This window comes from Mastomys coucha, unplaced genomic scaffold (genome assembly GCF_008632895.1).
Source record: "Mastomys coucha isolate ucsf_1 unplaced genomic scaffold, UCSF_Mcou_1 pScaffold1, whole genome shotgun sequence".
Classification (NCBI taxonomy): Eukaryota; Metazoa; Chordata; class Mammalia; order Rodentia; family Muridae; genus Mastomys; species Mastomys coucha.
In genome coordinates this window covers 87,053,927-87,071,426 of record NW_022196891.1, presented here as the reverse complement: position 1 = coordinate 87,071,426, position 17,500 = coordinate 87,053,927, and the positions used below count along the sequence as shown (strand labels likewise).

The 17,500-nt window shown below is 51.0% G+C and overlaps 1 protein-coding gene across 2 annotated transcripts in view; it reads left to right on the top strand.

Annotated features, from left to right (window-relative positions):
- Window positions 1–905: 905 nt before the first annotated feature.
- The window catches only part of Smyd2 (SET and MYND domain containing 2), a 44,124-nt gene continuing 27,529 nt past the window's right edge, over window positions 906–17,500 (top strand). The window contains exons 1-2 of one of the 2 annotated variants that reach the window (XM_031338572.1): window positions 906–1,118; window positions 13,897–13,960. In XM_031338572.1, coding sequence (XP_031194432.1) covers window positions 946–1,118; window positions 13,897–13,960 — 237 coding nt within the window. In that variant the 5' untranslated portion in view covers window positions 906–945. The remainder of the gene's footprint in view (window positions 1,119–13,896; window positions 13,961–17,500) is intronic. The other variant, XM_031338580.1, reaches the window with a different exon arrangement.

Genomic DNA, 17,500 nt, shown 5'->3' with positions numbered 1-17,500 from the left:
AATTCTATATTTGCCCTGTGAATGAAAGCTGGAGGAAAAAAAAAAACCCAAAACCTGCAGCTGGCACTGTCCCTCTTTCTGCAGAGTTAATTAACCGACTTGAACTTCAACCTTTGCGGAGAGGCTGCAATGTTGCAGGTCTGGAGCTTACTGGCAGTTCTCCTTGGGCGCTCTCCAGTTGTTCCCTTAATAGCTACCTGTTGCCTATCCTTCGTCTAACCTACCAACATGTGAACAACAGGGAAAACGGTCTGGAACATTATTAGGTCACTAGCTCACACCAACCCATACACTAAGAACGTAGTCAGGTTGCATGTGAGGCCTATAGCTAAGGTTCCCTCCCTTCTGCAGTGAGCCTACGGGGGGGGGGGGGTTCCTACCGATATATTTTTGATGTCTTGATTTATGTCTTTTTCTGTTATTATGGGCATTTTTAAAAATCGAATTGTTACAACGCTGGAATGTGGAGTTTGGGGTAACCCAAACCTGGCCATGGCCCCTCGCATTGGCTCCAGAATGAACCCTCTCTCTCTAGTCCCCTGCGAGGTGAGAACGGTGCTTTTTTTGCACGCACAGGTCAACAACGGCAAACCTCATTCATTCACTCACGGCTCCACCACCCGGGATCTGGGTGGGGACGCAGGGTGCGGGCACAGCGGGTGGTGGCCCGGGTGGCTTGGGACGCCGACCTTTTCCGCGGGGCAGGCAGCGCAGCCTGGCGGGTGCGGGCGGACTCCCGCGCGCGCGCCCTGCGCACCGCCCTCCCGCCCGGCGCTCCGGGGGCGCGGCCAGGGCACAGCACCCGCCCCGAGCCGAGCCGCGAGTTCCTTGAAGGCCAGCGGCCGCCGCCGCAGACCTGCCCTCCCTCCCTCCTTGCCTCCCTCCCTCCCTCCCTCCCTCCCGTGACGCGCGTGCCCCGCAGCGCGCAGCCGCAGCGCCGCCAGCATGCGCGCCGAGGCCCGTGGCGGCCTGGAGCGCTTCTGCAGCGCGGGCAAGGGCCGGGGGCTCCGCGCGCTGCGGCCCTTCCACGTGGGCGACCTTCTCTTCTCCTGCCCGGCCTACGCCTGCGTGCTCACCGTGGGCGAGCGGGGCCACCACTGCGAGTGCTGCTTCGCCAGGTACGCGGGGACCGTGCGGGAGGGAGGGGCCACGCGGGGCCACGTGCGCCGCGTCCGCTCAGCCACGGCCTGCCCCGCAGCCCGACCTGCGCCGCCCCACGCGTGTCCCTTCTAGCTTAGGCTCCCTGGGGTCCCGAGGCCTCCCTGGCAGTCCTGAGATGGGCGGCTCCCCCCCACGCCCCAAGGAGTGAGAACCCGATCAGCCAGGGACGCTTCCGGTCCTTCTTGACCAGAGAGGGTATGGGACAGACACGCTTATGGAGACTGGGCTCCGTGGATTGGTGTGAGGGGGGCACAGTTTGTAGGGAGAATATTTGACTGTAGTACATCATATATGTCCTGAGTGTGTAGACGCTGTATCCACGCCCATATGCTAAGCCTAAAGGTAGTTGCAGATCAGAAAGGAACGTTGGGATTCCTCATCCCACCCTGTCTCTTCATTTTACAGACACACTTTATTTTAAAGGTCGAGAAGAGATCATTTTACTGTTGGGAAAGTACAGCCCAGAGAGGAAAGGTGGTAGCCGTGTATACACCAGGCACTTATTAGGGACTGAAGGCTGGCCTGTCAGGACTGACACTACCTACCCACCCACTTCCGTGCTTCCTAAAGTTTGCTGAGGTGGGGGGGGTCTGGCTTTGGAGTTCAGCCTGCCCCAGGCCATCTGTGGATGCCTGAGGGAGGAACCCTGCCTTACTTGGCTTTGAAGGTCAGGGTCTTCATCTTTGAAGTGGAGATGGTGGGCTAGATTAAGCTAACCTGGGGTTCTGCAGGTACCTCGTGAGGGCCGGTCCTGCACTCAGCGAATTGCCCAGCCTCCCCGGACTCGGTGCGCCCCATTCTACAATAAGACAACAAAAGAATGGACAAAGGCTGCGTGTTAGAGTAATCGCGGCCGGACTCCCTGCCAGAACTGTCTTCCGCTTGGGGGGGCGGGAGCCGGGGGGGGGGGACCTGGAAAGGAACTAGACGCAGAACCATGCCGAGGGCAGCGGAAGGGCTGTATGTGATGTGCCTCTTTGAATTGGTGAGCCAAGAGCTAAAGGGTCGTGGCACCACTTTGCGACGTTTGAGTGAAGTGAGCATTGGGTTTTCCCAAAGTTAAAAAGGCTGCTGCGACTGCTCCCTTGATCTTCTCAGCCTCGCTGTGGCTGGGAGTCTGCAGCAGTGTGGGTGTCTGCAGTAGAGGAGCAAAGCCGGTCACCCGGCACAGCAGGGGCCTCCATCAGGGGTCCTGGGTGCTTGCGGGAAGCCTTGGTGCTGTGCGGTGAGAGGTGTAGGCCTTGCCCCGAGTGCGTAGTAGGGACTCGTGGCCACTTTCCTCCTCCTGAAATTAGTATCTGCGTTGACAGCTGAGATGGGCTTCTCCTGTTGGGAGTGTCCTGATGGTACGCAGACATGCAAGCCTCCAGAAATCTTTACCGACCCTTACAAATCATCCAGCCTCAGGAGTCCTGCCGTTTGTGGGAGAGTTTGCTCCCCTCCCCCATTGACATTTGTTAATGTCACTAATTTTGCCTCAGTTCCCTCTCCAGGGCTGCCCCAGGTTGTCATTCCATTGTCTCCAATCTCTTCTGGTTGGCTTATGTAACGATCAGAATCCTTGGAAATCAACTAAAATATTGCACAGGACACAGAACTCATGAGATCCATGCACCTAGAAGAATCTTTGTACCTCATCCCGTGGTTTCTGTTAAATCTGGTTAATTTTGCTAGATCGTTCTAAGACTGAGTTACTCCATCTCCTGTTTGCGTGTGACTGAGGCCTAACCTGTTCACATGTATTAAAGGGATGATGCACAGCTCTGTGGAGTTTTAGGAGCATTCTACAGGTGGGGTGTGTGGGTAGGTTTATGTGTCATACCCCTAAATAAAAGCTACACTGTCCTTTCTTGTGCTAGAAGTATAGTATTATCACTTAAGATAGATGAAACTCCTGGGGTCTCATGCCATATCTACTATATCATAATTTAACTCACTTGGAAAGAAAAACATAATTTCTTCAGGAGTGAACATATTACATTAACGGAGAAATAATGGTAGATTTTTTTTTTTTTAAGCTCTCTACAAAATAGAATTCTTAGTGCCAGGAAATTTTTTTTTTCCCTTTCTGGCAGTTTTAAATTAGTATCACATTTTCTCAGCTTGGTAGGTGACATTTGGAAAGATGCAGATCTTGCCTCAGCTGCTAGAAGGCAACTCCTAAAAATATAAGTAACTTCTAGGTGAGAGCTGTCCCTCATGTATACATACATGTATGCACGCCTGCCCGCCCACCTGCCCATATGTCTGTGTACGTGTTTTGGTCACTAGTTAACTTTCTGCCAGGCTTTTAAAAGGAACACACCTACACACGGTGCTTATACCTTCTTTAAACATATATTTCAAACTGAAAACTGGACATTCTGACTCGATTTTATTGGCTTCAGAAAGACAGGCTCAGCTGTAACCAGGTGTTGACTAGAATATGCTAGAATATTTTTCTGCCTCTGGGGACTGAGCTCTCCCCCTTGACCTTCATTCTCTTGCTCCTGGGACCCTGTGTCACAAGGATGTTGTCTGTTCTGAGTAAGGGAGAGAGCCCAAAGGTCCTCTTGGCTCTTGCAGCAGAGCCCCCTGTGCTCTGTCGGGCTCACACAGACTGGCTTTAAGAACAGAGAGGATGAGGGTCCCGTCGTGAGCAGTTAGACTTTGCCCTCCTGTCCCCAGGTGAATTCCCTAGCCAGTCCATCTTTGCTTTTCCCATTGCCCGACATGAACTAGGCATGAATAGCTGTAGTTACATAAAGGACCTCAACCCCCTGCCCCCTGCATTGGAAGAAGAGGTCGGTACTCAGTGCTGCTCCGACTCAAGCTATTCTAGAAGATTCTGTAAGCACATGAGGAAATACAGCTTCAAATGTTCTAAAATTATCATGATTTCTAGACAGGAGATTGGGCATAGGCACTAAGAAGAGTGTCCCCTCATCTGTTAAATCAGTTTATTAAATATGTAATGAGGACGAAGACACACAGATAAAAGATGTCCTCTAAAAGTGACCCTTAGGACTAAGGTGAGCATTTGTGGCGCAGGCCTGGGACCCCATCTGCTTGAGAGGCCGGTGCAGAAAATGGAGGGTTACACAGAGCAAGCTCAACCCAGCAAAAACCAAACCAAGACAACAGCAAACCCAGCCCCTTGTGGGAACCAAGATTCTCAGGGGTAGCATATACAGCTGTACCGAGTCCTAGTGTGGGGGAGGGGATGGGTGGGGTCCACTCGTTTATCAGGTAAGGAACGCTTGCTTGGGTTAGCACTTCCACTGTTTGAGAGACAGCCACTCAGGGACATTGCTCTAAGAGAATGGGCTAGTGTCTTCTGCAATGGCTGGCTGTGGGCACTGTGTTCCTCTGCCTGTAAACGTATTCCTCAAGGGCTCATCCTGCTGTGGAGCCTGCTGGAAGGTGAGCGTGGGAGTCAGGTGCCTTGTACCCATCGCCTGGTCTGTCGTGGGCTGAGCTCGGTTTTTGGACTCTCTGACATTATATCATATATATATATGATATTGTAATTCCAGGAGCATGCTTTGTGAGGTAGAGGGGATCCTTGGATGGGCGCACAACACACTACTCACAGACACAGAGCTAAAACCTGCTGTCCTCCGGAATCTTCCAGAATGATAAATGGGGCTAGTTTTCATTGTTTCCTGAAACCCAGTGTCAGTCAGCATTGCGCCCACAAAGGCAGGGCTCCTTCAGAAAGTACCTCCTTCCCACTCCAGGGTGCTCAGACATGTCATTCTTGTAGCATGAGACTAGATAAATATTTAGTGAGAATGAGAGAAAACAGAGTTTTCCACCAATAAGGCCATCGGGACTCCTATTTCTTACCTCAGCCATGATTCTTTCAGGGATGGCTGTTAAAGCCAAAGCTCTATTCTTTGGATGATGGTGTGTGTGTGTGTATGTGTGTGTGTGCGAATGCACTCGCAAGAGCTAGTATATATGTGGGTATGTGTGTGTGTGTGTGTGTGTGTGTGTGTGTGTATGTACATATACATGTATGTATATGTGTATTTGTATATGTATATATGTGTGAGCGTGTATGTGTGTGAGCATGTATACGTGTGTGTATGTGTGTATGTGCGCGCGCGCACTCACACAGGCCCTCAAGCCACATCTGCCTGTGCTCTTCCTACACCCTTCCCTTTGAGAGATAGCATCTGAATGTCCCTCTCTCAGTTGGAGGCTGATCCTGGGTGCCAGGCAAGCACCTCCCCAGTTTATGTCCCCTGTCCTTTTCCTAATTTGTTGCTGTTTTGTTTAGTTTCGTTTTGTTTGTGACAAAGCTCTGTACGTACCTTGGCTGTCCTGGATTCACAGAGTTCGCCAGCTTCTGCTAGTTAAACACTAGTGCTCTGTTGTCCATCCCTAATTAAAAACAACCAAAAAACATTACTACTAAGTTGCCCAGGCTGGCCTTGAACTCAGTAGAGTCCAGGTAGCCCTCAGAATTCCAGTTCAGCCCTCCTTAGTAGCTGGGATTTCAGGCCTGGCCACTGGATTGGGTCATTATTTCTAAACGGCTTACAGTCAGCTGGCTCAGCCGACATTGTGTTGTCACTCTGTACCCTCAGCAGAGGCTTTGGGAGCGAAGAGCGCGTGCTCCCTTCTGTGTGAACCGTTGTTGCTTACTATGATTGAGTACTTGAAAGCATTACTCAGGAGGAGCGCATAGGTCCCCTCCGTGGCTGCCCTTGCACCTCACACTTCCGTGTAGTCTAGCAGGACCTAGTTTGTGAGTACCCTCTTTATCTTTCTTTAGTTTTTAGAACCTCTCTGCATAGATGGGAGTTCTCAGGTCCTTTTACCAGAAGGCTTCTGGGTAGCATTCTTGTAGGACAAATCGGTTGCCCACTTCCTGTTGAAGGTTCTTTAAAAATGCTTTTTAAAAAAAAAAAGATCCTCTAGTTCCCCAGTACAGGGCTAGGGGAGTCTGCAGCCTGGAGCATGACCTTCAGAAAACTCAGGATTGGTGAAAACCCGAGTCTGTTTCAGTATTCAAAGTAGGGAGAGTGCTCCAGGAAGTGTCTATGGTGTCCCAGTGCTGTAGACTTCCTCTCTTGGCTAGGCCTAATCACCTCTCTTCCCTGTAACTGTAAAAAAGAGATGGAGTCGACTCTATTTGACCAACTTTCTTTCTGCCTCCCCTGAACCTCCAAGGTAATTCCAGGGCCCGGTCCAGGCAGCCTTTCATGTGATGTGCAAGGCCACTCTAATTTTGAAAAAGCCCTTTACTGGCCCCGCAGAGACAGCCCCTTTTGGCTTTGGCCAGCTCTTTGAACTGGTGTGTGTGCCCTGACCCTCCCTTGCAACTAACCAGGCCTAGAACAGGCGCCCTGCTTGTGCTTGGCTGAGTTCCGCCCGCCCTCGATTTCCTTGGAGCCGGCTGTCTGGTGTCCAGGTCTGCCCTCTCTGGGGCTGATGGGAGGCTACCGTACCCTGGTCTCTGTTCCCTCTCAGGGACTTGCCTAGGGAACCTCTGCGTCTCTCTCGCAGGTGCCTTTCCCACCCACGTCTGCAGCCCTCACATCTGTGGATTCTGAGAATCTGCACTAGTTTAGGGGTGCAGTTCTCAGGCGGGGAATTGACTGAAGTCCCTGCCTTTTCAGGGTTGAACCCCTGACCTTGGCCTCATTAGCTCTCTGAGCTGTCACAGAGCCTAGTACCTCGCTTTGTGTCACTTCTGCTGACTCCCCGCTTGCCACCCTCAGAGGTTTCCTTTTCAATTGCAAAGGCGTTCACAGGGACACAATAGAACAGAAAGAAATCCTGTCTCTTCAAGACTGCTAGGAAGGACCAGAATATGCAATTTAGCAGGAAAATAATACAAGGGGGAAAAAAAAAGTCTCTCGAAGGTTCTAGAAACAGCTCATCTTTTCAGGGCACACGTGCTGGAAATCCAGCTGGGTCTCCTCAAATCTTCAATCAGAAATTTAAAAATAGTGCACAACTCCTTGTACCAATCTATTAGTGTAAGACCTGGTGAGTCTTGCCTGTGAAGTGGCAAGGTGCATTCCGCTGTCAACTTAAGCTCGGGAGAGAATGCATCTGAGAATTCCTAAGTGCTTATTCTGGGCAAGTTCATAGTATCTCGGAAGGGCTGACCACAATACCAGGGATGCAGGTTCTGATTCCCCAGGGCGCATTGATACCCAGAGGGCAGGGCTTGCTGTAGAGGACAGGACAGGATACTCTCAGGAGAGCTGTGTTTCACACCAAGGTTTGCAAGCCAGCCCCAGGGTGCCTAACAGTGTACAAGTGAAAATGTTTTTACATTCTGGCACTTGACAGAAATTGTTAAAATCTGCAAGGGAGGTGGGAAAGGAAAGTTCTGGAGCCAGAAGACTCAAGTTCAAATCCTAGCACCCATGTCAGGCAGCTCACAACTGTCTGTAACTCCAGCTCCAGAGGGATATGACGCCCTCTTCTGGCCTCTTTAGGTAGGACACACACACTCACGATACACACACACTAACACTTACACACACTCATACACACACTCACACTTACACATACTCACACACACTTACACGCTCACACACACACTCATGATACACACACACTTACACACACATTCACGATACACATGGATTTGAAGAAGCTTTTCCTTTTAGAGGCTCTTTACAGACATGGGCACTGGCTCCCAATAGTCTCTCTGTGGTGGCATTCCTGTAAGACATACTTCCCATGAGCCTGAACAATCTTAGATGTAACTTCATATGTCTACAGTGATAACCTCAAATGTCCTTTGAGCCTCAGAGGTCAGAGGCTTTAGTTACTAGCCCCTATGTTCTCAGAGAGTATGTACTCTGACACTTTTTACCCTATATAAAAGTATTTGTATTTCTGAAGCGCTTAACTGGGTTATATATCCCTAGAAAAGACAAAAGAAGCCAAGAACCTTCATATTCCAGTAGAATATGTTCTGCACAACACAGCCTTCATCTCAAAGGGTATAAAAGTGTAGCTCTTTTTAAAGGATTTTTTTTTTTAATTGAGAGACAAGAGAGTGTGTGTCAGAGGACAGTGTGCAGGAGTGGGTCCTTCCATCCTGATTGACAATGGCATAAGGCCCCATCCCTTCCCAGTGGTAAATCTGCAATTTTCTAGGCCTCCCAGAGAAACCCTATTTATGGAGAAAGGGTACATCCTGAGCCCCAAAGGCCACTGTTTCACCATTTCAGATTAATGCTCCCATCGCAGACATCCCTGCGCTCCACCATTTCTTCTAAAATGAACAGGAGGAGAAATTGTGTCTTAGAACCTTCTCGGATGTAACTCAGGACCCCAACATGCTGTGTTGGCTAAGACAGTTGGCCACTCACTCTCCCTTTAAGAACCCACACTTAGGGATGCCCTGCCTGCAGCAGATTTCTTTGAGCTGCTTACACTCAACTCTCAAGTGTGCCTCACTGTCTCCTGAACACCTTTCTCCTCTCTCGCATGCTGAAGCCTGCATTTGATATCTTTAACAAAATCTCCATTTCTGCATCACGAACTGGAAAATCCTCAAATTCTTTTCAGCATCTGAGCAATGCGTCCTCATTTGGTCTGAGTTGAGTACCTTGGAAGTCTAAGGGATTCTTCAAGCCGCTGAGGGCGGCCTGCCCTGCCTTCTACTTGGTACAGCAGGCTTTCATTCCAGCAGTTTGGGAAACTTACAATATTAGTTGCTGCCTTGTGCCCTAAATATTCCCTGTCTCCCCCAGAGGACTCCGGTCACAGTTTTAACAAGCTTCAGAACAAAGCTGGAACCCGAGGGGAAGGTTCAGCCGGCTCTGGGAAGAAACCCCTGCTGCGTGTGGGTCCTGTTTCCCCTGTGCCTCATGTATTAAAGTGATGTGGGGGACATCTTTCACCAGCACACAAAACCCCGCAGCCCGAGTGCTGTCCTGGTCCCCTGACCGGGGTTATAATAGGACCATGCCACGGATTCGCCTATCTTTGTTCCTCCCCAGTGGGACCACAGGCCTTGCTGGTATGAGCACCTTCGCCAGGCCAGGGCTAACTCTGCACACTGATTGTCTAATCTCAGCCTCTGGTGAAGTTGCGCCTCACTGATGGGCTTTTGCTTCTCTCCTTTTCATTTGGGCGGGCAGCCTCTGTTAGGTGGAGCAGACTTGTCACCGTTAGTTAAAAGTAATTGTTATTGCAAGCCCCCTGTAAGCGACCGTCCGTTCCTTTCATGGTCAAACCCGGTAAGCACTCGTTTCGGCAACAGAAGGCAGAGAGTGGACAGCAGCAGATCTTTTCATGCGGACCAGCAGCACCTGCGCAACGGGCTAACTAGCAGGCTCATTAATTACATGCCTAACTTGTTGATCTCCATTGCTTGTGAGTTTTAGAAGCCAGAGAAAACCACTGTGTTTCCTCCCATAGAGAAAATGACAAGAGCCTCTGTCTCCCATATACAGTTCCCGCCACACATAATCAAATACTTACATTCTTCTACAATGTTTCATTTTCCCTCTCTGTGGACAAAGAGCCTTTCTAGTCATCACAAGTTATACATTTGCCCCTAAAACAAAGGTCTGAGAAGCATCGGTTCTGTGGCTATGAGCCTGAGTGGCTCTACTGAAGACATTTCTGTAGTTGATGTTACTGTAAAGATTACAGAAGCACAGACCAGGCTAATTTAAAGGGCCAACATAGGGCTCAGCACGTATTGAACATTGACCATGCTCTAAGCAGGGTACTCAAAACTTTGCACACTTAATTTTCATAGCGAACCTTCAAGGCCCCAAGTATCTAGTCATGCCACACCGTTTCTGTGGGGGAAACTAAGTTCAGAAAGTATTAACTGTTTCTCTCCAAGCCCCACGCCACAGCTTGCCAAACCCCAGAGAAGACGAGGCGTCGCAGCTGGGTGGAGGGAAGGGTGGCCTGGATTCATCCTGCCTGCGACTGGAGACGCGGAGCTGGAAAGATGGCTCGGGTTCTCTTCTGGAAGCTCACACCAGCTTCTAGAGTTCTTTCTGCTGTGCTGTGTCGGCAGATTCTGAAACCGTGAGCCTCTCCATCCTGCTGTGTGACTCCAGGCCAGCCCTGTCTTCTAGAAGCACAGTAGAATCTTCTGGAGAACTTGGGGATGTGGCTCAGTTGAAGAATTAAGCTGCTGGCTCAGTCTCCAGCACGGGAGAAACTGGGGTGACCGTGCAACCCCAGCACTTACGAGGTAGAGGCGGTAGGATCAGAAGCTCAATTACGTTGCAAGTTGGAGGGCATCTCGACCCCTGCCCAGGTACTCACGACGTTGGGTTGGTCCGTGCTCCGCAGCCGGAGCTGAGGGCCATGAGAGGTGGTTAGTGGACTGCTCATTGAACCGGCCTCCTTTCTTGATGGGTTTTAAGGAAACTCGGGATTTTTGTTTATCAATTGGCACAGCTTCCCCTGCACCGCCCCCCCTCCCCCCTATTACTCAGGTTATATCTTAGCCACTGCTCTAGTTCTGCGAAGAAGACACCATGACCAGCTCTTAACAAAGAAAGACATTTCATTGGGGCTGGCTCACAGTTTCAGAAGGTTAGCCCATTGTCATGCAGGAAGCACCACATATGGTGCTGGGGAAAGCAGCTGATCCACAGGCATTGGGAAGGGAGGCTTCCAAGCCTCAAAGCCCGCCCCCAGTGACACACTTCCTCCACTAAGGCCACACCCACTCCAACAAGGCCACGCCTCCTCATAGTGCCCCACCCACCCCATGGGCCTAAGAGGGCCATTTTTATTCAAACCACCACAGGTTACTTACTTGACAAGTTTTAGCATTGTATGTTCTCCAAGTCAGGTTTCTTTCAACGTTTGCCTGTTCCTGTGGAGAAGAGAGTCAGTTATCCTCAGGCCTCTAATGTGTTTCTCCCAAGAGTATGAATCTGCCTCCATGGGGCAGGTTCTAGGTCTGTCAGTTTAGAGTTGAGACTCAGCCACGAGACTCCTTTTTTCTTCCATGTGTGTCAAAGTTAGTTTTTGTTTACCAGACGCACGCCTAAGGAAAAGGAGCCTCGGTATAGAAGCTGCCCCCACCAGACCGTACTGCAGGCAAGTCTGTAGGGACATTGCCTCCATTGATGGAGGGCCCAGCCCACTGGGCAGGGACCCTGGGCAGCTGGTCCTGGGTTGTATTAGAAAGGTAGATTTGTAGGCATGAAGGAAGCAAGCCCGTAGGCAGCGTTCCCCCGGCCTCTGCTTTTCGCTCCCCTACCTTGAGTTTCTACCCTAGCTTCCCTTTATGGTAGACTCTAAGCCAAAAGAAACCCTTTTCTCTCACAAGTTGCTTTTGGTCAGTTTTATCACAGCAACCAAAAAAAAAAAATTACCTAGGTCAAGTGTATGTACATGTGACTGTGATATGTGCATGTGACTGTGATGTGTGCATGTGACTGTGATGTGTGCATGTGACTGTGATATGTACATGTGACTGTGATGTGTGCATGTGACTGATGTGTGCATGTGACTGATGTGTGCATGTGACTGTGATGTGTGCATGTGACTGATGTGTGCATGTGACTGTGATGTGTGCATGTGACTGTGATGCGTGCATGTGACTGTGATGTATGCATGTGACTGATGTGTGCATGTGACTGTGATATGTGCATGTGACTGTGATATGTGCATGTGACTGTGATGTGTGCATGTGACTGTGATGCGTGCATGTGACTGATGTGTGCACATGACTGATGTGTGCACATGTGCATGTGCAGTTACCTATGCATTTGCACATGGAAGCCTGAAGACGTTGGATATCTCCTATCACTCTCTTTCTTTATGTTTTCTTTTTGAAACAGATCTCCGGCCATACCGGCTGGGCGGCAGGGGATCTCCCAGAATCCACCTGTCTGACTCCCTAGTCCCTGTCAGAGCCGGGTTACAGCCATGCTCCACCTACCTGATTTTCATGTGGGTTCTGGGGACCTGAACTCAGGCCGTCATGTTTGCATAGCCGGCACTTTATGACCCTCTTCACTACAGACTTCTGAAGAGTTTGTGTCTGTTTCCATGTGTGGGAACAGCTGAGCACTCATTTGTTGTCTACACCCGGCCCTCTCCCTCTCTTCCCATCTCAAACTGTCCAGGTCCATATTTAGTTTCTTCCTTAATAGCAGCCATCAAAGCAGCTAGCTTTCCCACTGCCTGCTCTGGAGGCAGCTGGCTCACTTGGCTTGATTGCTACCTTCATTTCAGAGCAGGAAGCAGGAGGTGTGCCTGCTCACAGTCCATTGCTGAAGGACATGATCTCACAGTGCTTTTGCTTTGGGCCCCTGAGGAGCAGGCCAGCGTCACAGATAGGGACAGGGATAGGTGAGCGGGAGAGTAGATTATTGGGAAAAGTTAGTAGTTTTCATCAAGTTGTCAAGGAAGAAGGTCTCAGATCTTTTTTTTCCTAGAAGACAGAAATAAATTATAAAGGTGGATTTTGAATTGGCTTGCTTATGGGAGCTTCTCCCAGTCATAACTGATTTCTGGGAGGACTTGTGAGTGCTCCTTCCGTGGTCTTCCTGCCTCTGCTCTGCTCCTTGGCAAGATTCCCAGGTCACACCACTTGCCAGGCGCTGACATGTCACTTCACAGTTATATCTGAGCGCCCTCTGACCTTTTCCGCCTTGGTGTAGAGGGCAAGCGGCCAGCTTCTAAGCCTGTTACCCCTCTCTGTCAGAGGGGCCCTCGGGTGATTTGGGCCCGAGAATTCACTCTACCCAATCAGTGGGTTCCTTTCTGAGCCACTGGAGCAGGTAAACCTGGTGTATGAACGTATGCGTTCCAGTTGGTCCCTGGAACCAGGCACTTCCTTGCACAGTAGCAATCTGCTCAGTTCTCTGGGTGGCCTTCCTGAATCACTTTCTCCATCAGGGAAGAACATGGTGCCTGCCCTGAACTGGTGAGGAGCAGGGGCCATGTGGAAGCATTAATATGTGCAATCTCCATGAGCAGGTGTCAGCCCCCTGCTGGTGCCAGCTCATTGGGGCTGCAAAGGTGGTTAGAGGAGAAATGACAAAAGTGACAGCAGCAAAAGTATCCAGGACTCCCCCCCCCCCATACACACACACACACACACAGCAGCAGCAGGGATGAGAGATACTGCTGCATGGCCTCCCTCCACAGCAAGGATGACAGGCACTGTAGTGTGGACTCCCCACCCCACTCGCCAGCAGGGATGACAGACACTCCAGCATGGACAGACAGACAGACACACACACACACACTGTAGCTCCTAGAAATCAGGAGGTAGCACTCCCTCATCTTTCCCGAGAAGCAGGGACATCATAACAGTGAGCAGGCCCCCTGTTGACAGGACAGCAGGGCAGTCAATGTAACCTGTACAAAGTAGATGTGTATAGCAGCCAGCCAGATGGATGCCATAGGACCACATTCAGGGATGGGCCGCCGCTTACTGGGCACATTACTTTTTACATGTAGTATGAGATGATCTTTGAATCCCTCTCCTGTATTCCCTACACTCTGAGCTTTGTGACTCACCTGGTGCTACCAGCCCTACATCCGTGACCCGACATTCCTTCATGGGCTGTAACAACATGTTCAGTGACTCCTGTGATTTCTTATTCATCAGAAAACCAAGACCTAAGAGAATCTGACTTTCCACAAACCGCTGGATATAATAGTACAGGTGATGCTGAGTCAGGGCCCAGGTACCACTGGATATAATAGTGCAGGTGACCAAGTGGTGTCTGTTACTACCTGTCTCTGTCTCTCACCACTAAGACACCCTTTTCTGTTTTTAAGGAAAGAAGGATTGTCAAAATGTGGACGGTGCAAGCAGGCGTTCTACTGCGATGTGGAATGTCAGGTAGGTGCGGGGTCAGCTGGCAGGAAGGCCTGCTCTGCTCTGGAAGTTGGGATGGAGGTCTTTGTCATTAGCTTCTTGCTCCAAAGCTCTCCACTCCCTTGAGAGCACACCAGGTGTGCATGAACCTCCCAGCCCTGGGGACAAGCAGTCAGCTTGCAGCTACATCCAGGGCTGCTTTGATGGAAAACAGGACGGAAGGACACTAGAATGCTGTGCTAGGTGTGGCTTGGATCATGCCAAGCAAGGGTTACAGTTGGCATCAAGGATACCATCAGCCAAGTTTGGGAGATGGCAGAGAAGTGGGAAGAAGAGAACTACCCTGGTCTCGGATTTTGAGATTCCCACAGCAGCAAGGCACCCCCCCCCCGACTCGAGCTGGGTGGCAGCTGGGTTCAGGGGAGCCCCTAATACTGCAGACCCAATGGGTTGTGGCCGTGAACTTGAGCAAAGCATGCATCTTGTGAGGCCTGAGTCAGGGACTCGGGAGCTAAGGCGTGATGGCCGAGTCTTGGGTTGGATCCTGCAGGGTGTAACCAGAGAGAGAAAAATGAGGGACCTCTCAGGATATCCTTCTGAGGGACTAAGGAAAGAGGGCATCCCCAAGCTTTCACAGCAAACGTCCAACGCACAAAAATGTTCTTCCTAGAAAAGCGTTGCAGGGTTCGTGCCGGGGGCATGGTGTCACTTCACAACCCCGTCTAATCACTAAAGTAAAGGACTTACTAGGAAGTTGGTCTCTTTAGGCAAAAAACATCTGTATTTATGTGTGGCATATGTGCACGTGTGTGTTTCATGTGTGCATGTACATGCGTACATATACATGCATGTAGGAAGGTGCACACATGGATGTAGAAGCCAAAGGCATCTTTTTTGATCACGCTCTGTTGTATTGATTGAACTCCTGGGTTCAGCCGGTCTGGCCAGCCTGTCTGTCTCTGCCTCTGCAGTGCTGAGATCACAGACTGGCAACCACACTGACCCAGCTATCACACTGGGTTTTGTGGATCTGAACTCCGACCCTCACAGTTGGGAGGCGAGAGCTTTCTCCACCGAGCCATCCCCCGAGGCCCTGCAGCTGAAAGGTCTACCTCCTCTTGTTCGACCTGTACATGCCCCAGCCTCGCCTCGAAGCCTTCTTTTCTCCCTTTCTTGAGGGCTCTCTTCCCTCACCTTACCAAATGCTGATGCTATCGGGGGTTGGGGGTTGGGGGGGGGACTATAGGTGACAGGATCTGCACCTCCCCGTCCAGAAGCACCTCTGCCACTCCACTTCTGGTGACTGGTCACCTCCTCAGGCTTTTGGACCCAGAACACTTAGCAGTAGGAGGAGTCACTGCTGAGCTCTGTTTCCTGGGTGACACTAGAGTGCCAGGGACAACAGCCTTTGCCAGGGTAGTGCCCACACTGACGAGCTGACATAGGACACTGACACTCCTTGGGTCAGGAGGCTGTGTACCTATGTCTCCCTCAGCAGGGTTCCTGAGGTGGCCAGTGTGAGCAACCGTGGGCGTAGACGTGAGCTTTGGTCCAGTTTTCAGGGCCCATCCTTGTCTCTAAGTGCTTTGGCCTGTTGTGGGCGGGTGCTCTGTGCTTAGCTCTCTGTGAGGTATTCAAGTGACTGTCTCTATGTGTGAGTCAGACACATCCAGAAAAGCTAACTCATTCCCTCCTGGTTGTTTCAGAAGCAAGGGGACTCAGTGGTACACAGCCCAGATGAAAGAGCAGGACATGAGACATAGCCAAGTGCCAGAGCTCAAGTTCCCTCTTAACAGACTCTGGCCTGGCAGGTCACAGTACATCTCTGGGTCACACTTTCTTCAAGCTCAAGTGAGGACATCTGTGCCCATAGTGAAAAGCAGGAAAGGGAGACCCGTGTTAACGTGGATGCTCTGAGCGGCCACGCAGGGTCCTTCTAAGTAATATTCGACTGCATGGCAAGGCAGATTTTCTGTGATTCAGACTGGCCTAGAAGCTTAGTTATGTGTGAAGGGTAAAGAGGCTTGTCTTTCTAGAGGATGGCTGCCACGGAGCTCCACAGGGCTCTGCTGTGGATGAGTGGTGCTTAGTGTAACAAGAGTTCAACAGAGAACCTCAAAATGTGTGCTGTGCTCCGTGACCCGCATCCCCTGGGCTCACTGAGATACATTTTCACAGAGCTCAGGAGGCAGTGACATTCCAGCGAGCCATGCTGACCTGCGTTGGGATTGTGAGGTGTCCGTGCACTTCCTGACGGTTCTGGTCCTGGCTTGCAGACTCTGAAAGCTCGTCTGCGCCAGTCTCACATTAGTTCAGTTCTGTGCCAGAGCGCTTGCTGGTGGCTCTCCAGCCATCAAGCGTAGGTTTGTACAGTCAGCTCCTGCAGGACAGCTGGAGGTGGCTGTGTCTGCTGAGAAGGCCGTGAAGAGCCCTGGTGGGGGTTGGGGGGAGGGGGCTAGCCCAGAGACCCTATTGTTTGGAGACGCTAGGGTGCGATAGACCTAATGGAGCCTCCTGGTTCATCAGTCTGAGGTCAAGGTGCCTGGGACACGCTCTGCAGCTAAGAGTTTCTGACTGCCTACTGAGTGTCACAAGACCAAGTAGGCAGCACCTGTGACACTGGCTTCTGGAGCCTCTTATTTCTAAAGGTGGCAGACTGGGTTTAACCTGGAACTTCTTTCTTCCTCCATCCCTCTCTGTCCTTCCTTCCTTCCTTCCTTTCTTTCTTTTTTTCTTTCTTTGTTGTCTATCTCCTGAGCAGAGAGGTTCATAGCCACAGGGGTTTTTCACCCTTTGGTGAAGAACTAAATGAGCGTGGAGCACTGTGTTGTAACAGAATGGCCATGAGGGTTTAGGAGAAATAAAGGCCTAGAGATGCAGGGCAGTGCCAAGGCTGGAGTTCAGGAAGTGTCTGAAGCGTCTGACCAGTGCTCATCGGACCTGTCCTTGATGGGTAGGCCCAAACGAGTGCAGGTTCCTGGGTCAGTGCTGGCGAAGCCCAGTGTGGTCTCCTAAGCCAGTCCTGAGGCACGGCTGCACCCTCAGCACTCAGCTCTCCACCTGTCCAGCACCTCCAGGAAGGAAAGAGTGGGAGTCCAGCACATCTCCCTAAGACCTGTGACCCCCCTGCCTTCCTTGACTCAGCATCATGAACGCCATCGGACTCTCCCTCACAGCAGTCATGAGGGGCAGAGCAGAAGCTCTGGGGCGTGTTCCTGCGAGTCTCATCTGCACGAGGCCAGGTTTCATTTGAAAAGTCTTAGAGCAGTGGGAACCCTGTGTGCTGCAGAAAGGAAAGGGGGCTTCATGGCTAGAATCTAGCGCCTTCTCCAGGAAGGCAGACTCATGGGCTCAGCAGAGATCTCGATACCTTCAGTACCTCTCCTCTCTTCCCTCACTCAAAGTGTGTGCACAGGGAGACAGTTCCTGGACTCAGTGTGTGTGCACAGGGAGACAGTTCCTGCACTCAGTGTGTGCACAGGGAGACAATTCCTGGACTCACAGTGTGTGTGCACAGGGAGACACTTCCTGCACTCAGTGTGTGTGCACAGGGAGACACTTCCT